Source organism: Gossypium hirsutum, chromosome A06 (genome assembly GCF_007990345.1).
Source record: "Gossypium hirsutum isolate 1008001.06 chromosome A06, Gossypium_hirsutum_v2.1, whole genome shotgun sequence".
Lineage (NCBI taxonomy): Eukaryota > Viridiplantae > Streptophyta > Magnoliopsida > Malvales > Malvaceae > Gossypium > Gossypium hirsutum.
Genome location: NC_053429.1, coordinates 117595244 through 117619855, shown reverse-complemented (window position 1 = coordinate 117619855; position 24612 = coordinate 117595244). Strand labels below are relative to the sequence as shown.

At 29.8% G+C, this 24612-nt stretch overlaps 2 protein-coding genes and 1 long non-coding RNA gene across 4 annotated transcripts; 1 reads left to right on the top strand and 2 right to left on the bottom strand.

Annotated features, from left to right (window-relative positions):
- The first annotated feature begins 6376 nt into the window (after positions 1-6376).
- LOC107962021 (homeobox protein SBH1) lies at positions 6377-11081 on the top strand. Its single transcript, XM_016898231.2, has 4 exons — positions 6377-7661; positions 8050-8293; positions 10109-10353; positions 10586-11081. Exons 1-4 carry the CDS (start codon positions 7275-7277, stop codon positions 10787-10789), a joined length of 1080 nt encoding a protein of 359 aa, XP_016753720.1. The 5' UTR covers positions 6377-7274; the 3' UTR covers positions 10790-11081.
- A 5287-nt stretch (positions 11082-16368) lies between these two features.
- Positions 16369-17542, bottom strand: LOC107963443 (uncharacterized). The gene is made up of 2 exons (XR_001701918.2): positions 17006-17542; positions 16369-16676 (listed from the first exon to the last, which is right to left on the bottom strand). It is a non-coding gene; the product is annotated as an uncharacterized lncRNA (long non-coding RNA).
- Positions 17543-20588: 3046 nt separating this feature from the next.
- On the bottom strand, positions 20589-24496 carry LOC107962020 (skeletal aspartic acid-rich protein 2). Of its 2 annotated transcripts, XM_016898230.2 has the most exons (4): positions 24195-24495; positions 22961-23135; positions 21147-21272; positions 20589-21058 (listed from the first exon to the last, which is right to left on the bottom strand). In XM_016898230.2, the coding sequence occupies exons 2-4, from the start codon at positions 23013-23015 to the stop codon at positions 20973-20975; spliced, it is 267 nt and encodes an 88-aa protein (XP_016753719.2). In that variant the 5' UTR covers positions 23016-23135; positions 24195-24495; the 3' UTR covers positions 20589-20972. The 2 variants fall into 2 exon arrangements, 1 of the variants encoding a protein (XP_016753719.2); XR_005928839.1 differs by having other exon boundaries at positions 20589-21044; positions 21147-23135; positions 24195-24496.
- Positions 24497-24612: the final 116 nt, after the last annotated feature.

Here is a 24612-nt window from a genome sequence, read left to right as displayed (position 1 = left end):
CTTTCTTTCTCCTTTCTTTTACTTATTTCGGGCTCCTTTGTCCATCGTTGATCTTCATTTGTTAGTTGAGGTTGTTCTCCAACCTTTATCTTTCTCATTTCCTTTATAGGAATGAGAATAAAGTTGAACAAGGGCAAATATTGTTAAATTTATTATTGTTTTACAATTGACACATTTTATTCTATCATCCATCCACTCTATTATAAATAAATAATCTTAAAAATCATTATCACCTTCATAGATATTAAATGTATCATCTCTGCTTCATCTCACTCCACTTCAATTTAATTATTGTTACTTATTTTTAGTATTTGCAATTTTTTTTAAAATCAAATAAATATTTAAACATAAAATATATAGTTTTTTCTGTATGATGTTATTACATTTTTACCTTTTTAATAGCTTATATACACAAGAATAAAATGATAATTTTATATAGTAGAACAAGTCGGGTCGAGGCCTAGTAAACAATTATCCTAACCGTTCCATACCCATTATCCAAAATAAAAAATCCACCCCACCGGCCCCACATCCACTTTTCAAACAAAAAAATTCACTCCATTCGAAATGGATCAATTTGGGTTTTGTCATCTCTACTCCTTCCTCACCCATTTTCCCTCTTTCTTTCTTTTTTTCTCTCCCCCTTTCCTTCCATCCATCACCTCTCTTTCCTTTTTGCCATGTCTCCTTCTTCTTCATCCACTTTTTTTTTTTTACATGATAGGCTTGTGTTGCTCGAAATAATAATTTTCCTAAGACTTTGTCCCCTAGCTACTCCTTAGGAAGCTTTTTTGAGTCGACGAAGATCCAAGTTTTCTTGAGTCAATGGTGATTCAATGTTCTTGGGTATGTGGTAACTTGATTAATTGAGTCCAAACTAGTTTTTCTTTACATCTGATTTAAAGATTTACATTTTATGAGGTTTGAAAAGTTTTTGTGAGGGGCAAATTCATTGATGTCAGATCCAATACACTCATTCGTATATTTCATTCTAGTAGTTGAGCACCCAATGGCGTGGTTCAATACACCGATCCGTATTTTCATTATTATGGTTGAGCACCAATTATGTGACTTTCGCATTTTTATTAGTGTTATTTCGTAATGTTTGATATTTTCTCGACATGATTTGGCTTTCAACTAAGTATTTATTTAATGTATGTTTCTTTAGACATAATTTTCAATATACTAGTCTACATATCAATTAAAATTCTATTTGAAAAAAAAAACCTTGAACATTCACTTAAAAATATCAATTTTTTTTACTATTCAACCTAACAAATGTTGGTATTATAAATACTTTTGCAAGTTAATGTTATAGAGAAATAAAAACTCATTTCACCCTAAACGAGTTTAATATAACTTGGATCAATTATACTAGACATTCTCTAACTATTGTACATAATTTAAGTTAATCCCAAATTTCAAAATGTTATACTTGTATCATCAAATAATTTTATCAGTACATCTCTTTGTTAGCTTAGTCGTACCTTAGATATTAAATGTTTGTTTGGATCTAATGTAGAGCATATTTATAATATGTGATCAAATATTAAATCTGTATATATATACCTATTATATGAAAAGTCTGAAATTTTTAACAAAAAGAGAGAGAAATTTGAATTTGAGATGTTACAAAAAAAACATTGATTACACTATTTATTTTTAACACGATAGACCGAACTATTTATGCAGTAGGTATATGTTAGTAGTTTATAATGTTGGTATGTAGTAATATTTTTTTATCTAAAAAAATTTAACTAATTATAATTATTAACGGATAGATCATGTGTTGAAAATGCATAACTTTTGTATGTAAAGTTATTATATAAAAACATAACTTTATGTAAAATTACTTATAAAACATTACAACCTTATAAAAGATATCTTATTAAAAGATACATCCATATAAAAAGTATCTTATGAAAAGATACACCTATTGAATGATTATATCAATAACTTTTCTGTTAATCATTTTCATTATTTTACTTGGAGTGTTGAGGGTTTTGTTGTATTTTAAAAAAGAATTTCCATACCTTAAAGCCATCATATTTTAGTAACTTCATTTTTATTTTTCTTGTTTCAAGGTTATGATCTATTTTCTAATAATATACCCATGTTCTAAATATTCTTTGCATCAAATCGAATATGACATTTAGGGCTCAAGTTAAATTAAAGCTAATATAATGGCTTAGTTGATATGATATTAAGGAGGCGATACACTGAATGTAATATTACTTTTAGTAATATGATAAGATTGCGGGAACGTAATACGATTCAACATAGGGAACGTAATACTACTCAACATACTACTAAGTATGTTATATTATCTTTTATGATTTATTTGGTTGAAATGTAAGATTTTGTTGCAAGAATGTCCACTTATCCCTCTTCACATTTGAAGAAAATCCTATAAATCCTTTGAGATCTATTTACTACGGAATTTTTAAAATAAATATATATACCCTTATTGTTATTTATCCATGTTTTCTATTTAGTTTATTTATTTTCCTATTTTTACAAGATAATAAAAAATTGTTTACATATTGAAGTGGTATAAAATTAAATATATTTAAATTATTTTATAAATAATTATATATGTTTTAAAATTTACATTTAATTCATTTATATATTAAAATTGAGATGAATTAATTAATTTTTTATTTAAAATTAATTAAACATCATTAATTAAAAGATTCTGATCAAAAAATAATTTGATTAGAACATAAAATTAAAAAAAATAAAGAAAAAATTCATCTCAAAGTTAATATTATAAATAATTAAAAATTAAAATTTTAACATGTATTTTCATAATAAATTATTAAAAATAAACAAAATATTAAAAAAAGATAAAAACAAAATATAATCATCATTAATAACAATTTTTACATAATAACTTACAATTAATTAAACCTTAACTTAATAGTAAGATTAAGGCCCTAAGATCTCATGTTCATGTCTCACTCTATGTAAATCATAGGCAAGTTCTTAGTTTATATTTATTATGATTTATATTTCACTATATGTGGACTTTGTATAGTTTTATTCAGGTATAAGTCATATGTTAGTTATCAGTTTGGCCATACTTTATAATGATTAAATTTGATTATAGTTATTTGGATGTAGTTCTTTATAATTGTAATTGTGACTGTACATATAACATTAAAAAAATATTTACATATATTAATTTCAAAATACATTATGTTTAACATATGATAATATTAGAATATGGTGTAATTTATAACATAAATTAATAATAATTAATACATTTTTTATAGGTATTAGATTTTTATTATTTTAATTAAAAATGATTGGATATAAAGATTAAAAATTAAAAATAAATATAATAATTAATTAATAAATGGTAAAGTTGTTTTTTAATTTAAAATTCATTAGAAAATTAAACCCTAAAAGGTAAATGAATCGGACGACGGGTAAGTAGATTTTTGAATATATTTTTCGTACCTAAATTGTTCTTTTCATAAAATTTATTTTTAGCATGTATAAATAGAAAATTTGAAATAATTTCAAACGTTATTAGAATGCAAATTATTTCTTTCCCTGTAGATGAATTTTTGAAATTTACAATAAAATTAACAAAATAACATATATTTCTCAAAATATATATTAGAATTTATTTTTTAAAATAATTGTATTTTTGAAATAAAAAATTGTGATAAGTATACATATTATTAATTCCAATATGACGTAATACCTATTAAAAGTAGAAGTATTAGGTAAAGTTTTGTGTAAATCGAGTCGATCTAATCCAAAGATATCAATGTTAAGATAAGTTGTGTTGAATGCGTTAAGTGGCACTTGAAAATGCCCATTGCAAACAACCACTGAGGCAGTGAAGTTACTTGTCATATTTGAGTTGGCAATTTAATAAAGTAAAATCTTTGGATTAGTTAATGTGTTGATATTATGAAAATGTTATGGTATCTATAAAAACCAATTTGCGACTATTAAAGATTAGATTGGATTGGATTCGAATGAATCAAGATAGCCCTTGCTTTAAGGAGATTTAATCGAGATTGTGCTGCTGATTTTAAGAGATCATATCTTCGACAGATTGTGCTTTTAATTGTTTATATTGTAATAGCTATTTTCCAAGAGTTGCTTCGTATTCATTTAAATTCTATATTATCAAGTCGAAATTGATATATTCTTGGAGGTTTGTCTAGGTTATGTATGAGAGCATACTGAGAGCATTTGTATTCGTTCATTGAGGAGCTTTTTTTGTGACAGTGCAAACTGTTTTGTAAAACTTGTGTGTTTACTACCCAAATTCTAATGCGATGATTTGGAGGTGAGTGTTCTAGCATTTAGGTACAAATGTGAGATTTCTATACTTGGGAAGTAATAGAGTGTGATTCACTTGTTGTACTGTGAATTAAAGATAGTAAAATTACTCATGGAGTTAATCTTCACAGACATAGGAAAACCTAACTATGTAAACAAAGTCTTGGCATTTTTTGTTTTTGTTTGCATAGTTTTTGGCGTTGTCAAGCCATAATGACAGTTGCAATCAAGCACTTCCATTTGCCACTTTGATATTCAATAAACAACAACGGTAGGTAGCCACGATAAGTATTAATATAATTGAATCTAATTCATTTGATAAAAAAGATAACAAAGGTGTTGTTTGATAAACTAAAAAGTTAAGCATTGAAAATTAAAGTAAAGTTAAGCGTTGAAAATTAAAGTACGAAATTTATAGTACAATATTTTATAACTGTTGAATTTACATTATAAAATTGCTTGTTATGTTAGTAAAAATTAAATACTAAAAATAATTATATCATTTGATAATAATAAATCTTACTTTTTTATTGAAAGTTACTTATTTCTTAGTTTAATATTATTAATATTATTTTGGGAGTTTTGGATAAAAATTATATATAATAAATTGAACATTTCGTTTTATTAACAAAAGTAAATAGAAATTTGATTTTGAATATTGTTTTTAAAAATAAAATCAACTTATTTTTTAATATTAAGTGATAAATATCTATTTATTTTTTTCAACACTTTAAAAAAAACAAACTGAATTAAGTGAAAATTTATTACGATAACCAAACACATATAAAAAAATCAATGATTTATTAATCAAACGCTAAGGTTATGTTTGATTAAATGAAAAATTAAGATATAATAAACCAAAATTATAAAAAAAAATTGTAATAAAATCAATAATACCTTAAGGGTGCATCTAGTTAGTCAAATATAAGATTTTTGATAATAAAATTAAGGGGATGTAAGATTACAGATGAAATGTTGGATATTTTATATTACTTTATTGGATTCATTTAGCTAGAATGAAATATTTTAGTGTTTGATTAATAGAATGTAAAATCATCTAAAAGCATATTTTATTAATTATTATTATAAAATTTATTCTTTTTGAAAAGTTTAATTCATTCGATTTTTTAACTTTCAACTTTCATAAAATTGTGATAAATTATTGTAATTTTTATTTTTATTATAATTATTATAATAATTCATGAAAAGTTATTGCTTCACCGCTCATAATTTGTAAATCATACTTATAAATTTTAATCATAATCATAATTAAGATATTGATAAAAAAATCATTAAATTAAATATAATAATTATAACTTTAAAATATGGCATCTTCATATTGTTTCACCGTTAGGAGAATGAGAGTTTTTTTTAATTAGACTTCAATTTTATTTAAAAAAAAAGAGGAAATTGATTAAAATAATAAAACAGAGTAAATTTGTTCAAAATTTAAGATTACGTTTATAATCTGAGTTAACCTAATAATAAGTGATATTAATATTATTCTTATATTATGATATTTTGACATTCTTTAAGAATATAAAATTACGGGATGTTGGAATGTTGACATTTTAAACACTGTAATATCATTTTGAAATATAAAATTATAGGATAAAATGTTATCTTTGAATCAAATGCATCCTAATAATTTTACATTACATGAGAAATATGAAATACTGAAATTAACACGTATATTACCAAAAGATAGTTGGAAATGTGAATGTACCTACTTAAGATAATTTTTCAAAATCCAGATAGTTGAATGCAATTATAGAATATTACATTACCATAATAGATATAAATTTCCTTAAATTAAATATCATTTCATACTTTTTATAATATTTGAATTTAGTCGATTGAATCTTAACTCAATTTGTATAATTAGTGTAACTAAAAAAAACATGAGTTTAAATATTAAAACGTATTATTTTCTTATTTATAAATTAAAAATAATAATAGAATCTATAATAAAATTGTTAAAAAAATAAAAAAGTAAAACTGAAAAGAGTACGTACACTACATAACACAACATTTACATAAAATAAAAGAAAGTTGAAGAAGGAGAAGGAGAAGAGGAGTTTAATGAATTGATGATTTCGTGGCCCATAAAAACCTTTTCCCACTAGTTTGCCTTATAGTCTTCCTCGATTTGATCGTTTCATCCCTCTATTGTTGTATTATTATTATTTATCGGTTTCCTTTTTGTAATATATGGAGTAAACGATAAGATAACAAATTATAAACGTCTAATCTCCCTCACTTATCTGTTTTTTTCTCTTTGTAGTTTGCCAGTAAAATGGCAGTGCATCAGTTAGCGGTGCAAGAAAAGAGGGGAGAGTTTTCATCGGGAAGGTAAAGCTTTGCATATCCCCAGCCACAGGCAGTCAGCCACCAGTACTGCCTCAAACACACCCCCACTATTTCCCCCACACCTGCTTAATAGTAGAGCCATGAGATTTGAAGTTCTTTCAATGCCTTATTTTCTTTCTGCATAGCCCGCGTGCGTTCTGCAAACACACCAAACCCCCTTCCCCTTCCTTTTTTCTGTTTTTCTTTTCTTCCAAACAAGTGCAAAAGAAGCTCGAGAGACAGAGAGGATTTTGTAGTAGAAAGTGAGAATTAATGCTCTCTGCTAATGACTAGGAAGATCAACAAACAAACTCCCATTTTCCAAAGGAAATCTGAGCAGGCTTTGCCAGGTTAGCCCCAGAGAGTAAAATCCCACATTTTTCTCAAACTCCACTACCTCCTGCTGCTGCTGCTATCACTATTTAGGAGTTCCTATGAAAAGCCTGTTGTTTGTAGCATAAATCTTGGGAGAGTTGTAGAGATATTAACAATCTTTAGGGCAAAAAAATAGATTGCGTAGGAAAGAGAAGAGAGAGAAAATGGGTTGTGTTATTATATAGCAAAGCCCTTGAGGGAACAAACTAGAGGTGGAAACGAAAAGAAAGATAAGATAGTGAGAGATAATGGAAGGTGGTTCCAGTAGCACTTCTTGCATGATGGCTTTTGGACACAATAGTAATGGACTGTGTCCCATGACGATGATGCATCATCCCATGACTTCTCATCTTCATCCTCAACATCAACATCAACAACATCATCATCATCCTAATTCTGGCTCAAGCTCCTTATTTCTTCCCCAACCTCCCACCAACAATCAAGATCAGAACCACAATAGCAGCAGTGGATCCTCTATGATTCTAGACGATCAACACAACACCACCACCAGCAACAACAACAATACCGGATGTTATTTCATGGAGAGCAACGATGGAAGCTCTTCTGTCAAGGCTAAGATTATGGCTCATCCTCACTACCACCGTCTCTTAGCTGCCTATGTTAATTGTCAAAAGGTGAAAAACTTCAAAAATAGAAAAAAAAAAGCTATACTGATTTGACTTAGGGACCTGCTACCCAATTGCCCCATTAAACGCTCCCCATTCCAAATCTTTCTCATCGCTATATCCCTCTAGTTTCGAAAACAGGCTTTAATGCTTGTGCCATTGAACAATTTTTGGCTTATGAGGGGACTTCATTTTGCAACTATTAACACAAACTAGTTTCTCTAGTTTTGTTTGACTGCATCTAAAATATTTTTTTTTTTTGTGTTGAAAGTGAGAGGTCATTTAAGTCTTCCTGAGTAATAAATACGTAAGATGGAGACATGAGTTTTTAAGTTTTTCCCTAATAATTATGAAGATATATATATATTCCCTTTCTAACGGAAACAAAACCAAGCAGGTAGGAGCGCCACCTGAAATGGTGGCTAGGTTAGAGGAAGCATGCGCATCTGCCGCCACTATGGGTCCTACTAGGACCGGCTGCATAGGCGAAGATCCTGCACTAGATCAGTTCATGGAAGCTTATTGTGAGATGCTGACTAAATACGAGCAAGAACTCACTAAACCCTTCAAGGAAGCCATGCTTTTCCTCCAAAGGGTCGAGTGTCAGTTCAAAGCCCTCACCGTCTCCTCTCCAAATCCTGGTGATAACCTCTCTCTCTCTCCCTCCCTCCCTCCCTCCCTCCCTCCTTCCTTTGTCTTTGTAAACTGTGCTAATACCATATTAAATTTAAAACCAACATGCATGTCTATAGATCTTGGGACATGTAGCTTTATTAATTATCAAAACAATATATGCATTATGTTCTCCAAATTTTTGGTACACCTTGTGAAGTCATGTCGTTTGCTAGATACGGGACACTTTTTTTTCCTCCTTTTCGAAGTTCAACCTTAGAAGGAAAGCTTTGTCAACATATGCTAGTAAACATGGGAAGATGTCTTGTTTCGTTATGTAACTATGCTAGAAAAATAAGACCTTTGGCCAACAACGGGTTAACTTAGGTTTGGTATGTTGAAGATTGTAGAGTGAAGGAATATCTGGGGCAACGAACTACACTACTACCTAGTTTGGTTGCTAAGTCTTCTGAAAATGGAATAACAATGGAAACTATATATGCTGCACTGCTTGCTAGGGCTAGCCTACATCATGTTGTGAGGAAAGGTACTATAGTACTTAGAAGACTGAAATTATAACTATGCAGTCTATGCTGTCAAAGAGATTGAACAATACTTGTTTTTAGAAGAATTTAAGGTTTTGATCAAACTAGGGCTATAGATGGATTAGAGGCTTTAGTTTGGGGAATCAAAACCCTAGATTTGGGGTTCATTTGGAAGGGTTTTGCAAAGTGTCAAGGGACTGATACTTATTTTAACGGGTCGGGTATAGGGGTTGCCCAAGGATAGGGCCAGGGACAGGTGTCAGCTGAAGACTTGATTCCCATTTTGTGGCGCTTCTCAAAAGAATTTGATATTCGGAGGCTTGCTGCACTTGCCTTGAGTGATGGAACTCATTAAATTTGAAGCTTTTTAATCCATTGAGGCAGTTAATCATACTGGTTTCTATATATTATAAGATATTGTACTTAACAGGCCTTTAATTCCTAAGTTTATATAGAAATTATTATCCCCAAGAAATTGAAATGGATCATCCTTTAGTTCCTATAAATTAATTTCAGCAGTTTCTAGTTCATTTTCTGGTCCTAATTTTCAGGTTTCAATACACAACTTCATTTTTTAATGATTTAATGTTTTCTTCATGGTATATGGTATACCATTTCTGCCGTTGTCATGATCAACGTGTTGGCATCATGAAATTCCGGCTCCTGATTGTATGTTCAGTTCACCCACGTTCATTTGCTTTTATTATTTTAGACTGTCATTTAGGTTTTCTACAAATTAATCAAGCATTTGGGTTAAGTTCTTTAATTAGCATTTAGATACATCATACATTGCATCTACTAGTGGTTTGGGGTAGGTGTTCTTTCCTGTTTTCTTTTTTCTCTTGGCATATTAGAAGTTAGGGTTGCTTCATCTCATGAAATGTCTGATAATAACATTGTAGGAGGCATTAATATGAAACTCCATGAGACCATGGTCTTTGGTTTTCCGAAGTAGTAATTGAGGCATTGCATTATGGTGAGTCAAACTTGACTTTAGGGTGTATTCAGATTGCTATCATCTGAAATCTTATAAGGATCCCCGTCTCAAGATATGAAGTTTGACTTAACAGAAATTAGATCAGTTATATGATTCTCCCTTCTTTTTGTGTTGGTTCTCGAGAACAAGTGCCCTTAGCTTTAGAGAAAGCATGGCCAAATTCGGTTTAGAGACATCTGATGGACAGAAGTCTACTCAAAAGCATCTTAGGTCTTGACATGTGTTTTACATGATGCACACATTGATTCGGTACTAGGAGACATTTTCTTTTTGAAATTGCCTACTAATTCATTCTCTTTCAGCTTGTGGAGAGGGTGTCGACAGGAATGCATCATCCGAGGAAGATGTTGATGTGAACAACAATTTCATTGATCCCCTTGCAGAAGATCGAGAACTTAAAGGTCAGCTTCTGCGGAAGTACAGTGGATATTTAGGCAGTCTGAAGCAGGAGTTTATGAAGAAGAGGAAGAAAGGGAAGTTGCCTAAGGAAGCCAGGCAACAGTTGCTGGATTGGTGGAGTCGACATTACAAATGGCCTTACCCGTCGGTAAGTACAAATTGCAGAACTTTGCAAACTCGAAATGCATGCTTCGGCACATACTACTATTTGTGAGGAACAGTCTACTTGCTTCTTAATTCATGCCTTGGTAAAATATTACTCACTGCTTGCATTCAATGCAGTCTTGGGGGAATATATATTTTTCCTATGGTTCATTGTAAATCTGCAATTTATCTGCTAACCGTTGATCCATCTCTGACCAAACCGAAATTTCTAACAGGAGTCCCAAAAGCTCGCCTTGGCAGAGTCAACTGGTCTGGATCAGAAGCAGATAAACAACTGGTTCATTAATCAAAGGAAAAGGCACTGGAAACCATCTGAAGATATGCAGTTTGTGGTAATGGATGCTGCCCATCCACACTATTATATGGACAATGTTTTGGGCAATCCCTTCCCTATGGATCTCTCTCCAACGCTTCTCTAAAGAAAAAAATGTATGTGCTTCTATATTGCTGCTGCATTTACATGCAAAGCTGTCATATAATGTATTTGATGGAAGTATATTTATAGCATCGTATTATCGTATGCATGCATACCTCGTGTATGCGGTTCTAGGCTATTTATTATATGTTATTAAGCTGTGACTGTTAAAATCTAATATATATATATGTGTGTTTGATTTTTGTTTTTGTTTTCCATTGGAGGGGTAAATTGCTTCAAGAGAAATGTACTGTTGACATCGAACATGTTATTTTAGTTTAATCTGTTAACATTAATGCCATTGCCATGTTTGTAGCTCTTTTATTGTTTGTGTTTGAACTTTTTTTTTTTTTAACTTTTTAATCTCTCTGTGTTTGATTTTTCCAGAAACTTTTTAAAAATAAATTAAAAGCTTTATTGAATATATTTTGATTCCTAAGACAAGTTTTTGAGGTAATATAAAAATATTTTTAATGAAAAGAGATAAAAGACCCAAAGCATGAAATTAGAACATTTATTTTACTTGGTAAACCTACGTTCTTCTCCTCTCCAGGTTGCCTTCGAGCTTCCAGCCTTCCACCTTAACAACTTGATTTATTTTATTTGTGGATTTTGAGTTATTCTTTCTTCATCTTCATTTATTTTCCTTTTCTTGAATTTGAAGTCAAAGAAAGGTAGAGCTTGTTATATTATTCACTCTAAAAGCTTTTATGATCAACACATTTTTGCATCAAGGATTAGGTTTTTTGGTTGCTCATCCAAGATTTGCTTTTGGATCTGTTGTTGTGCCTGAGTTTGGGTTCAGTTTAGAATTTGTTTTTGTTCTCTTATTTCATTTGGGTTTGAGGCTTTTAATTTTTATTAGTTTTTGGATTGAGGCCTGCTAGGGTTGGATTTTTTAATTTTGGGTTTAGGGACTTGAGAAATAGCTATTTGTGATTCAATCGTGATTCAATTCAATCTTTAGTTTAAATAGTTTAACTACTTTCTCCAAATTGATATACTAATCGGTTCGGTTTAAATAACCATAGAAAATGGACATATTACATAATCATACTTTTTACTATTTAATCTTCATTGTTTTGATCTCTGCAAAATTGATATAAATAAAGTAATTATATTACAAATACACTAGATATAATGCTTGTACTTCTTTTGCAATAATACCTCTTTTATATAGCATAATCTTCGTGTATATTTCCTTTTGTATTAAAAATAATATTGAAATTTGAAATTATAAAGAACATAAATTATAATATTAAATTAAAAATAAAAAAAGGTAAATTGACATATAGCGATCATAATTTTCATGATAAATAAGAAAGACGTCTACACGAAATTAATAAATACATATAATATTAATGATTAAAATAATGGTCGAACAAAAACGGTTTTTTTCTAACCTTTATCTCATATGTTTTCAACTTCATGTAAAATGTGAACCTGCATTTATATTGCTTAAAAAGGAGTGTGCAACTGATGGTCGAAGTGGCAATGGGAGGCGACATTTCGTATGGTACTGCGATAAACAAAAAAATTGATGTTCACTAAATTAACTATAGTTACGACTAAAGCAAGCGCACTTATCAAACAATAGTATAGTTATGGTGAGTAGGAAATGTCGTATCCACGAGGATTAATAGTACTAGTAATTACCGTTTTTTCTATTATTTAGTCGACAAATTGGAGTGATTGTTTTTAAACTAAAGTTAATAAACTAATCTAACTAAGAACGTAATAGAGAATGAAATAGGAAAATAATCAAAGATAACCAATGAGATAGACAATACCCAGGAAAGAATCTACCTAGAGTTCACCTATTATTATGAATCTAAATTAAATGATTTATTCACTTGTATCTTGATCCGTAGAAATCCCTACATTATATTAATATATCTTTCGTCAAGAGTAAGAACAACTAATTTTAGGTTGATTTATGTCGTCCTATTTCTAGGATTGCATGCAACTCCACTCAATTATGCTAGATCTACTCTTAAATAGGGACTTTTGCTCCACTGAAATAACCACATTAAATTTGAATTAATATTTCAGAAATATTAAAACAAGAAATAAACATACATAATTGAGAACAATATTAAGTATTTATCGCGTAAATCAGAAATCAAATAATAAGATTCATCATAGGTTTCATCTTCCTTAGGTATTTAGGGAATTTAGTTCATAATCCTGAATAGAAACATCTCAAAGTTAGGATAACAACAAGACATAAAGAAACTCAATAAAACTTCAAAGAAAATTAAATAGAGATCTTCGATCTTGAAGGAGATCCGCTTCTGAGTTGATTCCGATGGCTTTCTTCGAGTGTTCTCTTCAATCTTCTATGAGTGCCTTCTTAGGTCTTCTTCTAATTGGTGTTTATAAACTTTAGAATGCTCAGAAAGCCTAAAAATTGAGTTTTTTTGTGTATTTGGGAAGCAGGGTGCGATATTGATATGGGTTGACACACGGGCATGTGGCCAGCTCGTGTGGATCCTGGAAAGAGCTCTATTTGTTCGGTTTTGACTTATTTTTCAATCCTTTCGCTCCCAAATGCTCTCCTAAGTATAAAAACATGAATTTAAAGGATTATGAGCATCAAATTCACTAATTTACAAAATTAATCATCCAAAAACGCATGAAGAATGAGATTAGAATATGTTACTTTTATAGCTTGTCAAATATCCCCACACTTAAGCGTTTGCTTGTCCTCAAGCAAAATCCTCAACTCACATTAAAAATAATATTTCTCAACTTGTAATTCCCATAAATAATGTCTCAAAATAATCCATAAATAAATAATCCATAAATAATCATGCATTGGCAATTCAACTAAAAGAGCACTAAAGTCTCAAACTCAAGCTAAAATTTTTAAACACGAAAACATAGGTGTTTATCCTTATCTAAGTAATTACCTTTAATTCAAAATTGACAAGAACCGACGTCCTCACTAAAGATTCACTCAAATCACTCAAAGTGTTTAAGGTTCAAGAATAAGCACTCAATAGTCAAATATGAAAAGTCATTACCATAGGCTTGCATGAAAATCAAATCTCCACCACTATAAAATGATATGATACACAAATCAAAAGGTATTTAAGAGGTTGTAATGGGGCTTAGGTTAAAGGTGTGGAGAAAGGCCGAAAAAGATGGTTAAAATCGATATCGAATTGATAAATTACCAAACTAGAAATATAACAAATACTGAATTAAAAACAAGTGCATAAATCAAGAACTATTCAAGAATAAGAAAACGAGCTTCTTTTCAAAATATGAATTTAACTATTCAAGCTCATAGAACTAAATAATAAACAAAATGTCAATATATATTTTTTCGATTTCTTTTTTTTCGATTTTTTTAACAATAAGAAATAATTCAACAAATCAAACAAAAGAGCATAGTTAGGCAACTAACCAAATCAAATCTCGACAAAAAGGGAGTCAATAAAATGGGAAAAACTCTCAACGAATAAAAAATGAGTTATGAGTTAACATTAATGGGTAATTTAAGAAACTGTGTGTTAGGCTCAACGGGGTTTACTAAGAGTTAGTTATGTGGGTAGGCTTTTTATGGGATAAGTGGGTTAAAACCTAAGTGCCTTTATCATCTCAGTGTATCAAATCAAAATGTGTGGTCTCGACATGTATAACCGATGCAAGTTCCAGAATAACAAATCAAATTGACACACTCATAACCAATAATAAAATGAGTAAGAAAAAAGTATGCTCTAAAGGCTTAAAATCTCACAAAAAATCATGGTTTTTGATGTCAACTTTGCAAATCTCAAACTTCAAGATAATACTTCAATTTAGAGAAACAACCTAAAAATTTTAATTTTTGAAACATAGCCTATCGTGCTTGATTCTCTCATGTCTTCCAGTTTAAATTAACCAATACACAATTATCTATAAATTAATCCAAAACACATCAATAAAAATCTCAAATTGATAAAAAATCATTCTAATAGAAGTATGAGAAAATTACTTAAACACAAAACATAATTTAGGGATTTTCTAATAATTATATAAATAACCTCCCCACACTTAAGATGTACATTGATAAACCGTAATTTATACATATTTTTATCCCAGGCTTAACACATTTATGGATGATTTCTCCTCAGATTTGGTGAATTCGATGCTCCTAATCCTTTAATTTCATATTTTATACTTAGATGAGCATAAGAGAGTAAAAAGAATGAAAAACGGGCCAAAAATAGAGAAAATAGGCCAACGTGGGAAATCAACATGGCCTGGACTTCCTTACACTAGTAGACCACATGCCCGTGTCTATTCAACAGACTCGAACACAGGTTGAAGCACTTCCACACGGGCGTGCCCCTGTCGAGCCCAAGTCTTGTCCTATTCGAAAAAGGCCATTCTTGAGGTTTTTGAAGCATTCTAAAGCCTATATAAACACCCAAGGAGGCACCTGAAAGCGACACATGGAGTAGGAGGCAAGGAATTACTCAAAGAAAGCTGGTTGATCCATCTCAGAAGTCGAATTATCCTTCAAGACTGAAGATTTCCCTTTAATTTCCCTTCAGGAGTTTTTGGGTTTTCTTTATGTTTTGTTATCATTATTCTTTTGAGGTGTTTTCTTTTACACTTATGAACTAAATCTTTTAAATACCTAAGGGGAATGAAACCTAAGACGAATCTTGTTATTATTTTCTGAATTATATGATAAATATTTGACTTGGAAATTATGAGTTCTTAATTCTTACTTTAATATTCCAGGATATTGATTCAAGTATTGATGTGCTTATTCAGAGGAGCAAAAGTCCCTGTCTAAGAGTAGATCTAGCATAATTAAGCGGAGTTGATTGCACCCCTAGACATAGGGCGACATAATTTTGCCAGATTAGGATGAAACCTAATAAGGGAATCCATAAATTGAGTTAATACAACACTAGGGGTTTTAATTAGAAAGAGATTTCAATTAATCAACCTAGGGTTAGACGTTGTTAGTCTCGAAAGAGATAATAATATAACTTAGGGATTCCTACGGAACAAGTCAAGTGAATAAATCGTCTGATTCAGAGTCAACTAACAAGTGAAGTCTAGGTGGAATTTCCCTTGGGTATTTTCCAAATCAATCAGTTTTTCCCAAAAGTATTTCCCCAATTTTCTTCCTCTGCATTCTTAATTTAGTTAATTAATTTAGATAAAACAAACCCCTTTTATTTTTTAGGCTAGATAATAAAAAGAGAGTTAATACCAGTACTTTTAGTTCCTTTGGGTTCGATATCCCGGTCTTGCTATAAACTATACTATTGTTCGATAGGTGCACTTGTCTTCATCGTGATAATAGTTAGTTTTTAAGTACGGTCAATTATAAATTCAAAACTTATCACAATTTGTTCAATCAAGTTTTTGGCGCCATTGCCGGGGAACTAAAATATTAGGAACGTTTAATTTTTATTCCTTTAGCCATTTATTTTATTGCAATTTAAATTTTATTTTATTTTTGTTAATTTTACTAAATTTTCTTTTATTTTCTTCTAACAGGTTTTTATAGTTTATGACTAGAAGAAACCCGCTAGGACCATTACTTTTTGATAGTGAGATAGAACACACAGCTCGTAGAAACCGAAGAGAAATTAGGCGAAGCCTACGTGACATAGAGGAAGGACAAGAGGACTGTAATAGGCCCAATTCACCCGGCCCATACATAAAACCAAAATAAAAAATAAAGTAAAAAAAAAATTAATTGTCCTAAGCCTGTTCACGAATAAAGGCCCAAATTTATTAATAGTCTAAGTCCTTTAAATAAAGCCCAATTTCCAACCCAAATAAAATAAGCCCGATTGGCCCAGCACATTTGGAGTCTCTGGAAGCCTCTTGCACTACAGCCTCAGCATCTTCTTCACTGCTCCATACAACATTAGAACCTGCGAGAAAGAAGAAAATAAGAATAACTGAATCCAGTAAATTGTATAGCTGGAAAAAGAAAATAATTTTGGATTTCTTTGTTATTTCATTAGATTTGGCTATAAAAGCCAAAGGAAAATACTGTAAAAGGGGGGATTATCTTCTTCTTTTCCTAGAAAGGGACCCGCATATTGAAAAAGCAGTAGAAAAAACCAAAAGAGGTGATTCAAGTTTTGCAGTTACTTTCTTTTAATTTTGGAGATCTTGTTTTTTTCTTTTGAAATATTTTTTTTCCTTTTCTTTTCTCTTATATTTTGCATGAATCGAGTAAAGAAAGGGGGGTACTTACCTCTGGCCTCTGATTGCATCTCTTCTGCGCATGGTCGGCCATCAAGCTTGATGGTGGTTCGGCGATGTCCCCGAATTGAATCCCTAACATTTGACTTGCTGTTTGTGAAAATGGCAGATTGCCATTCTTTTTTTTCTTCTTTTAATTTTGACTGCAAAATGTTGGGGGGGTGAGATCCGCGCGTCAACCAATTTTGCAACCCGGATCCGCGCCCTTTAGCTTCGAATGGTTAAATTGCGCGCCGAGTCCCTCTTATCCTACATTGATTTGTTTTTCAGCCTTGATTCTGTTTGTTTGTTTTTACATTTTCCCTGTGATTTACGCACTGCTGCAATTTGGTCCTTGTTTAAATGCCATGCTTTAAAGCTTGGGATATTTGTTATTTTAGATCCTTGACCATTGGTGCATGTTTCATCTTAGTTTAATCTTTGGTTTTATTAATTTTATTTGTTTATAGATCGTCCTCTTAATCTTATTTTTATTTCAATCAAGTTTTTATTTACTTATTTATGCTTTTATTCATTTTTATTTAAGATTTTATTATTTGTTTTTTAAAATTATCTTAACATAGTTTTAAATATTACTTTAACTTGTTATTTCTTTCATTTGTATAATTGCTTCTTGAAATTGTTTGGTTATGTTAATATACCTTTGCTTTAAAACTTTAATTGATATTGATCTAAAAATAATTTTATACATTGTTATTATATTGTTGGTGAATTTTACGTGTATATATATACATATATATATTTTATATGTTGATATATATTCTTTTAACTCTAAATATAATTTATTTCTTTTAAGTATTTTATTGAAATCGAACATTGTTTTATATTATTATTCTTGTATATATATTTATTTATATAAGTTTTCACCTTATATATTATTAATCCTATGTTATTTTATACATATAATTTTTATTTTTTTTAAATCTACTTGTATACGTAATTATTTTTTTAAATCTATTGCAAATATAATTTATGATAAAATTAATTTAATCTTATAATTCACATTTTAATTCCATGTTATCTTAGCATACAATTGTTTCTAAAATTTATTCATATGTAAATAACTCATATTAAATTATTTTTTTATTATAGCCCACGTTATCGATTTCATATTAATATTTTTTATGTATATATATTTTCCTCTTTTAAATTTATTTATGTGTATAATATATTTCTTTTAAGAACCATATTTTAAATCATATAATTTATTTATTGTATATATTGTCATATTTTATTATCCTTATACATGTACTATTTATATGTTTCATCAATCCAAATTAATTTATTACATGTAAAATTATGTTATATATTATTTGTTTTAAAATTTCCCTTTATAAATATAGCTTTATGAATATACACCATTAAATTTATGTATTTTGTAAATATAGTTTTTTTTACCTTTTTGTGTGAATGATTAGATTTTTTTTTAAGATTTGTTACATGTATAATTACTTATTTTTATATACATTATTAATTTCATGACATCTTTTACCAATAATTATTTCCAAATTTATTTATGCATGTTTTACAAATTTGCTATGTACATTATATCTTATCATGTGTTGTATTTGTCTTTTATATTCTATATATTATTTAAGTTATCATGCACATTGTAAAACTCTAAATAAAATTGCATTTAAAGTATTTTGCACATTATTCGATTCAAATGTTTTATTCTATAATATTATTTTAAATAAATCTCTAGTTTTTTTATACAAGTTTGTCAACTTATAATATGTGTTAATTAATTCGCCAATTTAAAAAAAAAGTCCTATAATATACTAAGTTCTAATTCCATTGCATTTTGTACATATTTTATGGATAATTTTATATTATGTCAAGTGAATTATTGTTGTATATCATTTTTATTGATTGTTCATCATCCATAATTAAGAATTTGTCACATTTTACTTAGAATAACTGTACATAATTGTGGATTTGTTAATTGTGACTTGTTGTGACTTATATTTCATGTTCATAAATTCTTACCCATGCAAACGTTTTGATACAATTCATTAAGCATTACATTTTAATGGATAAACGCGTTTTGAGCAAATTTCTAATTTTCTTTATCATTTAAAAATTTTGAAATAAGGTAATATCTAATATTTGGGGAATTCGGAAAATTATGCTCAATCGTACTGGGTATGATTTTTCGGTGAACTAAATATTTGGATAACCTTTTAATAATTTTAGTGTACGAATTTTCAAAAGTCAAAAATCAATTGTATTTAAAGGTATAAAGGATCGTATCCAATCGTACTAGGTATGATACTGCATATCTTTGAAACAAGAGATTTTTGACCACTAATTTGAACTATTCATGCATTTTAAAAAGAATCATACTTTGAAAATCTTCTCTTTAAAGAAAAACCTTTTGATATAGGGACAGCATCAAATCAATTTGGTACCAATTTTTGGGCTTAATGAGGGTGCTAACCCTTCCTCATACGTAACCGGCTCCCGAATCTATTTTTAATTTTTTTGTGGACCAGAATTGTTTTAAAATGTTTTATTAGGTGATCCAACCACACCTAAACAAAAGGTTGGTGGCGACTCCACATTTTTGGTTTCAAAAGTCGATCCCCATTGTTTTAAAAAATAAAAAGGGTTTCGACAAGGACGATATTCAAACCACAACCGAGGAGATGGCTGAAAATCAGAATAATCAACTTCCTCTTGTAGTTGCTGCAGATCTAATAAATCAGAATCCTACGCCTCGTACTATGTATGATTATGCTAAACCTACTTTAACAGGAGCCAAATCGAGTATAGTTAGATTTGCTTAGAGGTGTGCATGGGTCGGGCTGGGCCCATAAAAAAATTCAGCCCGTTTTTTAGGCCTGAGCCTGGCCCGGCCCGAAATATGAGCCTAAAAAATTGTCCAAGCCCGGCTAGGCACAAAATTGATAGGCCCGAGCCTGGCCCGGCCTGGCTCGACCAATATTAATTTCTTTTCCTTATTTCATTAAATAAAAATTTTAAAAATATAATAAATCAAATACATTTAAAAATACTAAAACAAAAAACAAATAAAAAATGAGACTTGTTTATTTGATAATTTTTTTTATATTTTTAGATATTTTACATATATTTTATTTTTATATATTTATCCCTATTTTTATAAACTTTTAAAACGTATCTTAATTATTTATATTATTTATTTTTCTTTTTTTTATAATGTTTTAAAATTGTTTTTTAGCTAATTTAGAACAATATATATTTTATAAAAGAAATTTTATATACACATGTGCTAAAAGAATGATATGTAGCGTGTGTTTCTTGTCTAAATTACCTAAAACAACTACCAGTTTTCTTTAATGATGTTAAAAAATAAATAAAATAAAATATTTGAAATATCAAAATGAAAGAGAAACGAGTATACTTGGTAGCAAATAGTGAATTTAAATTGTTTTAATTATTATAAGTTAAACAAATCAAGTTTTATAATTCAATGCTTAAACATGCCGCACGTAACAAATACACGCAAACTAATCATTCCTTAAGTGGGCTGTTGGTGGCCTTCTTAAAACAATATACAAATTAGAAATATAATAAAAAAGTGGTCATTAAAATTGAAACAAATTAGAACTAAAATAATAACCAAATTAATAATAAAATAAAAGTTTTACAATATCGAAATAATATTAAAAACGACAACAGATAACATAATAAATAGCTGCAAAAGAACAATAAAACACTACAAAAGTAGCACTAAAACAACACCAAGATAGCTTCAAAATAGCTCCAAAACAGCTCCAAAATAGCAACAAAACAGCACAAAAAAACAGCACCATACAACAGTAGTGAGAACAGCATCACCAACAACACCAAAAACCTGCAAAATATAATCAACCAACCAGAATATCTACACATTAACCAATCAATATATTTAATTTTATAACAAACTATAAATTATAAGCTAAATTAAATTGTCAACAATTAGAAAGGAAGGTAGCCTAAAAAGTAATCAAAGAAACATCATCCTCATCGTCCTCATCATCCTCATCGTCTTCATCGTCATCATCATTCTTGTAACAAATTTCTAACATGAAATAAGAACAAATAATTAGATAATCAAATTGATAAAAAATAATATAAAATTACAACAATAAAACGAGAGTAATAATTACCTGTTGAAAGTCCCTTAGCTCGCATCCAATCATCCAAGCAAACAACGGCTTGAACCGTTTTTGGCTTAAGTGAACTCCTCAAAGGTGTGATAACTTTCTTACCCATGCTAAAAGCCGATTCGGAAGCTACAGTCGATATTGGAATTGCCAAAAGATCACGAACCAATAATGAAAGCTTATTATATCAAACTGAACTTTTGCTCCAATAATCCAAAACATCTATTTGACTATTCAACTCAAGTGTCGGTTCTTCCAAATAAATGTCCAACTGTGACTTTTCACTCATAGTGCTAGATTCATTTAAATACTGTTTATAGTCATCACTCTCATCAAAATCTCCCCCAAAACCAAAATCAACACTATTAACATTGTGTTTATCCAAACTAGAATCAACAAGATTTTTATCTGAAACATTAGAACTCTTAGCCAAAGAGGAAGACGTGGATTTAGATCTCTTAACATACTCGTCAAACAAGAGTCTAAGATTGCTAAGAATGGTTTCAACAAAATCTGAAGCATGAATACCATAGATTGTAGTAAAGCAATACTGCACATAATTCAACTTGTAACGAGGATCTAAAATTGCAGCACATGACAATATCAATGAATACTCAGCCCACTATTTATTAAATTTCTCTTGCATTTGCTTAACCATTGGAGTTAAAAACGAATGAGGACCTTTAACTGTATCAAGCAAGAGCTTATGAACCTTCCAAACCCTTCTAAAATAAAGATTAGCCGTTGGATAATTAGAACCAGAAAAAACACAAGTCACATCATAAAAAACTTTCAAAAATTTGCAAAGAATAGCAACATTTCTGTACTCATCGTTAGAAAGTACAAATATTTGATAATCTTTATCTCGTTGGCCCCAATAATCTAGCACATCTTTATAGTAAAGAGAAGATTCAAGCATCAAATAAGTAGAATTCCATCCCACACACACATCTTGACGCAACTTTTTGGTTACATTCAAATGAAAACTTTTGTCGGCCACATCATAAAATCTTTTCCTATGAATTCTCAACTTTTTTATGTACTTAATTCCATTTCGAATCTTACCAACAACATCATCAGCAAGTTCCAAACCAGCTTTAACTATAAGATTCAATATATGTGCGCAACATCTAACTTGAAAAAAAGCACCATCACACAAAATAGCTCGGTTTGCTCGAAAATGATTTTTAAGACAAGAAACCATAACATCATTATAAGAAGCATTATCCAAAGTGATGCTAAAAATTTTCTTGTCTATACCCCATTGAGATAAACATAAAACAAGTTCATCCGCTATGTTCAAACTATCATACGGAGGAAATAAAGCTCTAAATCTTATGATTCTCTTTTGTAGCTTCCAATCTTTGTCAACCCAATGAGTAGTAATACAAATATATTCATCATTAGTATGATCCGAGTTCCAATTATCGGAAGTTAGACAAATTAAACCAGGTGCTTTAGCCAACTTTTCTTCAACAGATCTCCCTCTTTTGCATAATACATTAGGACATCCCTAGCAGCTGTATATCTACTTATATTCTTAAAATTAGGACTAGAAATTCTCATCATGTATCTAAATCCCGGTTCTTCAACTGTCCTAAATGCATGCTTGCTATACACAAGAAAAGTAGAAACAGCTTGACGACACTTATCTGCATCAAACTTGTAGTTTTTTATAAATGGAACACCTCCTAATGATGGTTGAGTGGCTATGGTGTATTGAGTGATGTCCTTATTAACTTTTTTCAAACAACTATTTAGATGACGTCTTAAATGAGAAGTTTCACTAGAAGATTTAGCAGAGAAGATAGTCTTACAGTGATTACATTGTGCCTTCAATTCATTTTTATTCTCGCATTCAAGCTTTGTCATTTCATCTCACACCATTGAAGTGGTAGACTTTTGACGTTTAGGAGCACTTTCATACTCATTAAACTCATCATCCACAGATATAGGACTGTTCGAACTAGCCATAGTCATAAAAATTAAGTCCTGAAATCCAAATAGACCAAAAGATAATTAATTTTCATACTAAAAATATCTGATAATTATAATACAATTTATAATTTTCATACGAAGACAATTTAATTTAAAGCTTTTTATTTAAATATAAATTAAAGTTTACTAACTTATTTAGTTCTAAATTAAAATTTTATGTTTTGGAATTTTATTTAAAAAAATTTTGAATGTTGATTTAAAAATTAAAATACTATTAAAATATAGTAAATACAGAAACAGAATAGAAGCATGCATCGACAGGAGTAAATTAATCCACAATTCCACATGCATTATTATTATAATAATAAGTATCATTACATTGGTTATAAGATTAAGTAGAGGTTGAGTATAGCATAATCCAGCAAATACACTTATCCTTTGGAATGCTCCTTAGTTAAATTGAAGCTTAATTAGAAGATTTACTAAATTCCCATATGATTGGATTTTTTTTAATTGAAAAAGAAAAGGAAAACATCGATATCATGATGAAGGACATTTCACTCACAAATCTACTAATGTATCCTAACGGAAAAAATTACGTGACAAATCAATTTCGTCAAACACTCCATTAAATAATAATAATAATAAAACATCAAAATGCATGCAAAATGTCAGTTATAATTTTTCTTTATTTTCAGAGTTAACCAAATTAATTATTGTAATAAAAATTAATTTAAACTCTAAGATAGTTTATATAATTAAGTAGCATTGATGATGCTTGGTTTCAGTGGTTGAAATTAAATAATCTAAGGCAATTAAATTAATGGTAATTGTAATTAGGTAGTTAACAGAAAACATATCAAACTTAATACCACCTACTAACCAAACATAATTAAACTTAAAACCAGGAAAACTAGTCCTTACTATCATGATGAATATGAGAATATGATTTAAATATGTAAAATAATTTAACTTTATATTTGAGTCTATGTGACATAAATGATATAAATAATTTAACTATTCCATACACGTTTCATTTTTGTATTAATTTTGCACTGTCAAAAACCTGCAAGAAGAAGATGCAGCAGTAAAGAAGAAGAAAAAGAAACTTACTGTGAAGAAGGGGCTTTCTGTGATAAAGGCACAGCAGCAGCCAGTAGTATGGGCCTATGGGGAGCCTTAGTAAGGACCAAACTTTGGGAGCACCGAGATTGGCTACCGAGACTGCAAATGAAGAAACAAAAATGAAGAAGTTGAGCTGAGCTTGAGGCTAGCTGGAGGTGGCCAACAGACACTGGATCAATGGATCGGTGGATTGGTGGAGGTGGTGTGAGCTAGGGATTTGGGTTTTGAAAATGGGAAAAAAGGAAGGAAGGCAGCAGCACTAACTGACAAAATGAAAGTGGAAAAAAAATGAGTAAAGTTAAAGAGTAAAGACTTAAAGTTAAAAATAAAAAATGATTAAAAAAATAATTTAATATAAAATTCGGGCTGGGCTAGGCCGGGCCCGGGCTAAAAAAATCTTACCCGG

Coding starts and splice junctions, on each gene's coding strand:
- LOC107962021 (XM_016898231.2), top strand. CDS start 7,275: ATGGAAGGTGGTTCCAGTAGCACTTCTTGCATGATGGCTTTTGGACAC. Junction 7,662..8,049: donor CCTATGTTAATTGTCAAAAG/GTGAAAAACTTC, acceptor AAAACCAAGCAG/GTAGGAGCGCCACCTGAAAT. Junction 10,354..10,585: donor ACAAATGGCCTTACCCGTCG/GTAAGTACAAAT, acceptor AATTTCTAACAG/GAGTCCCAAAAGCTCGCCTT.
- LOC107962020 (XM_016898230.2), bottom strand. CDS start 23,015: ATGACAAAGCTTGAATGCGAGAATAAAAATGAATTGAAGGCACAATGT. Junction 21,273..22,960: donor GAAGGCACAATGTAATCACT/GTAAGACTATCT, acceptor TATCGACTGTAG/CTTCCGAATCGGCTTTTAGC. Junction 21,059..21,146: donor AGCTAAGGGACTTTCAACAG/GTAATTATTACT, acceptor ATTTCATGTTAG/AAATTTGTTACAAGAATGAT.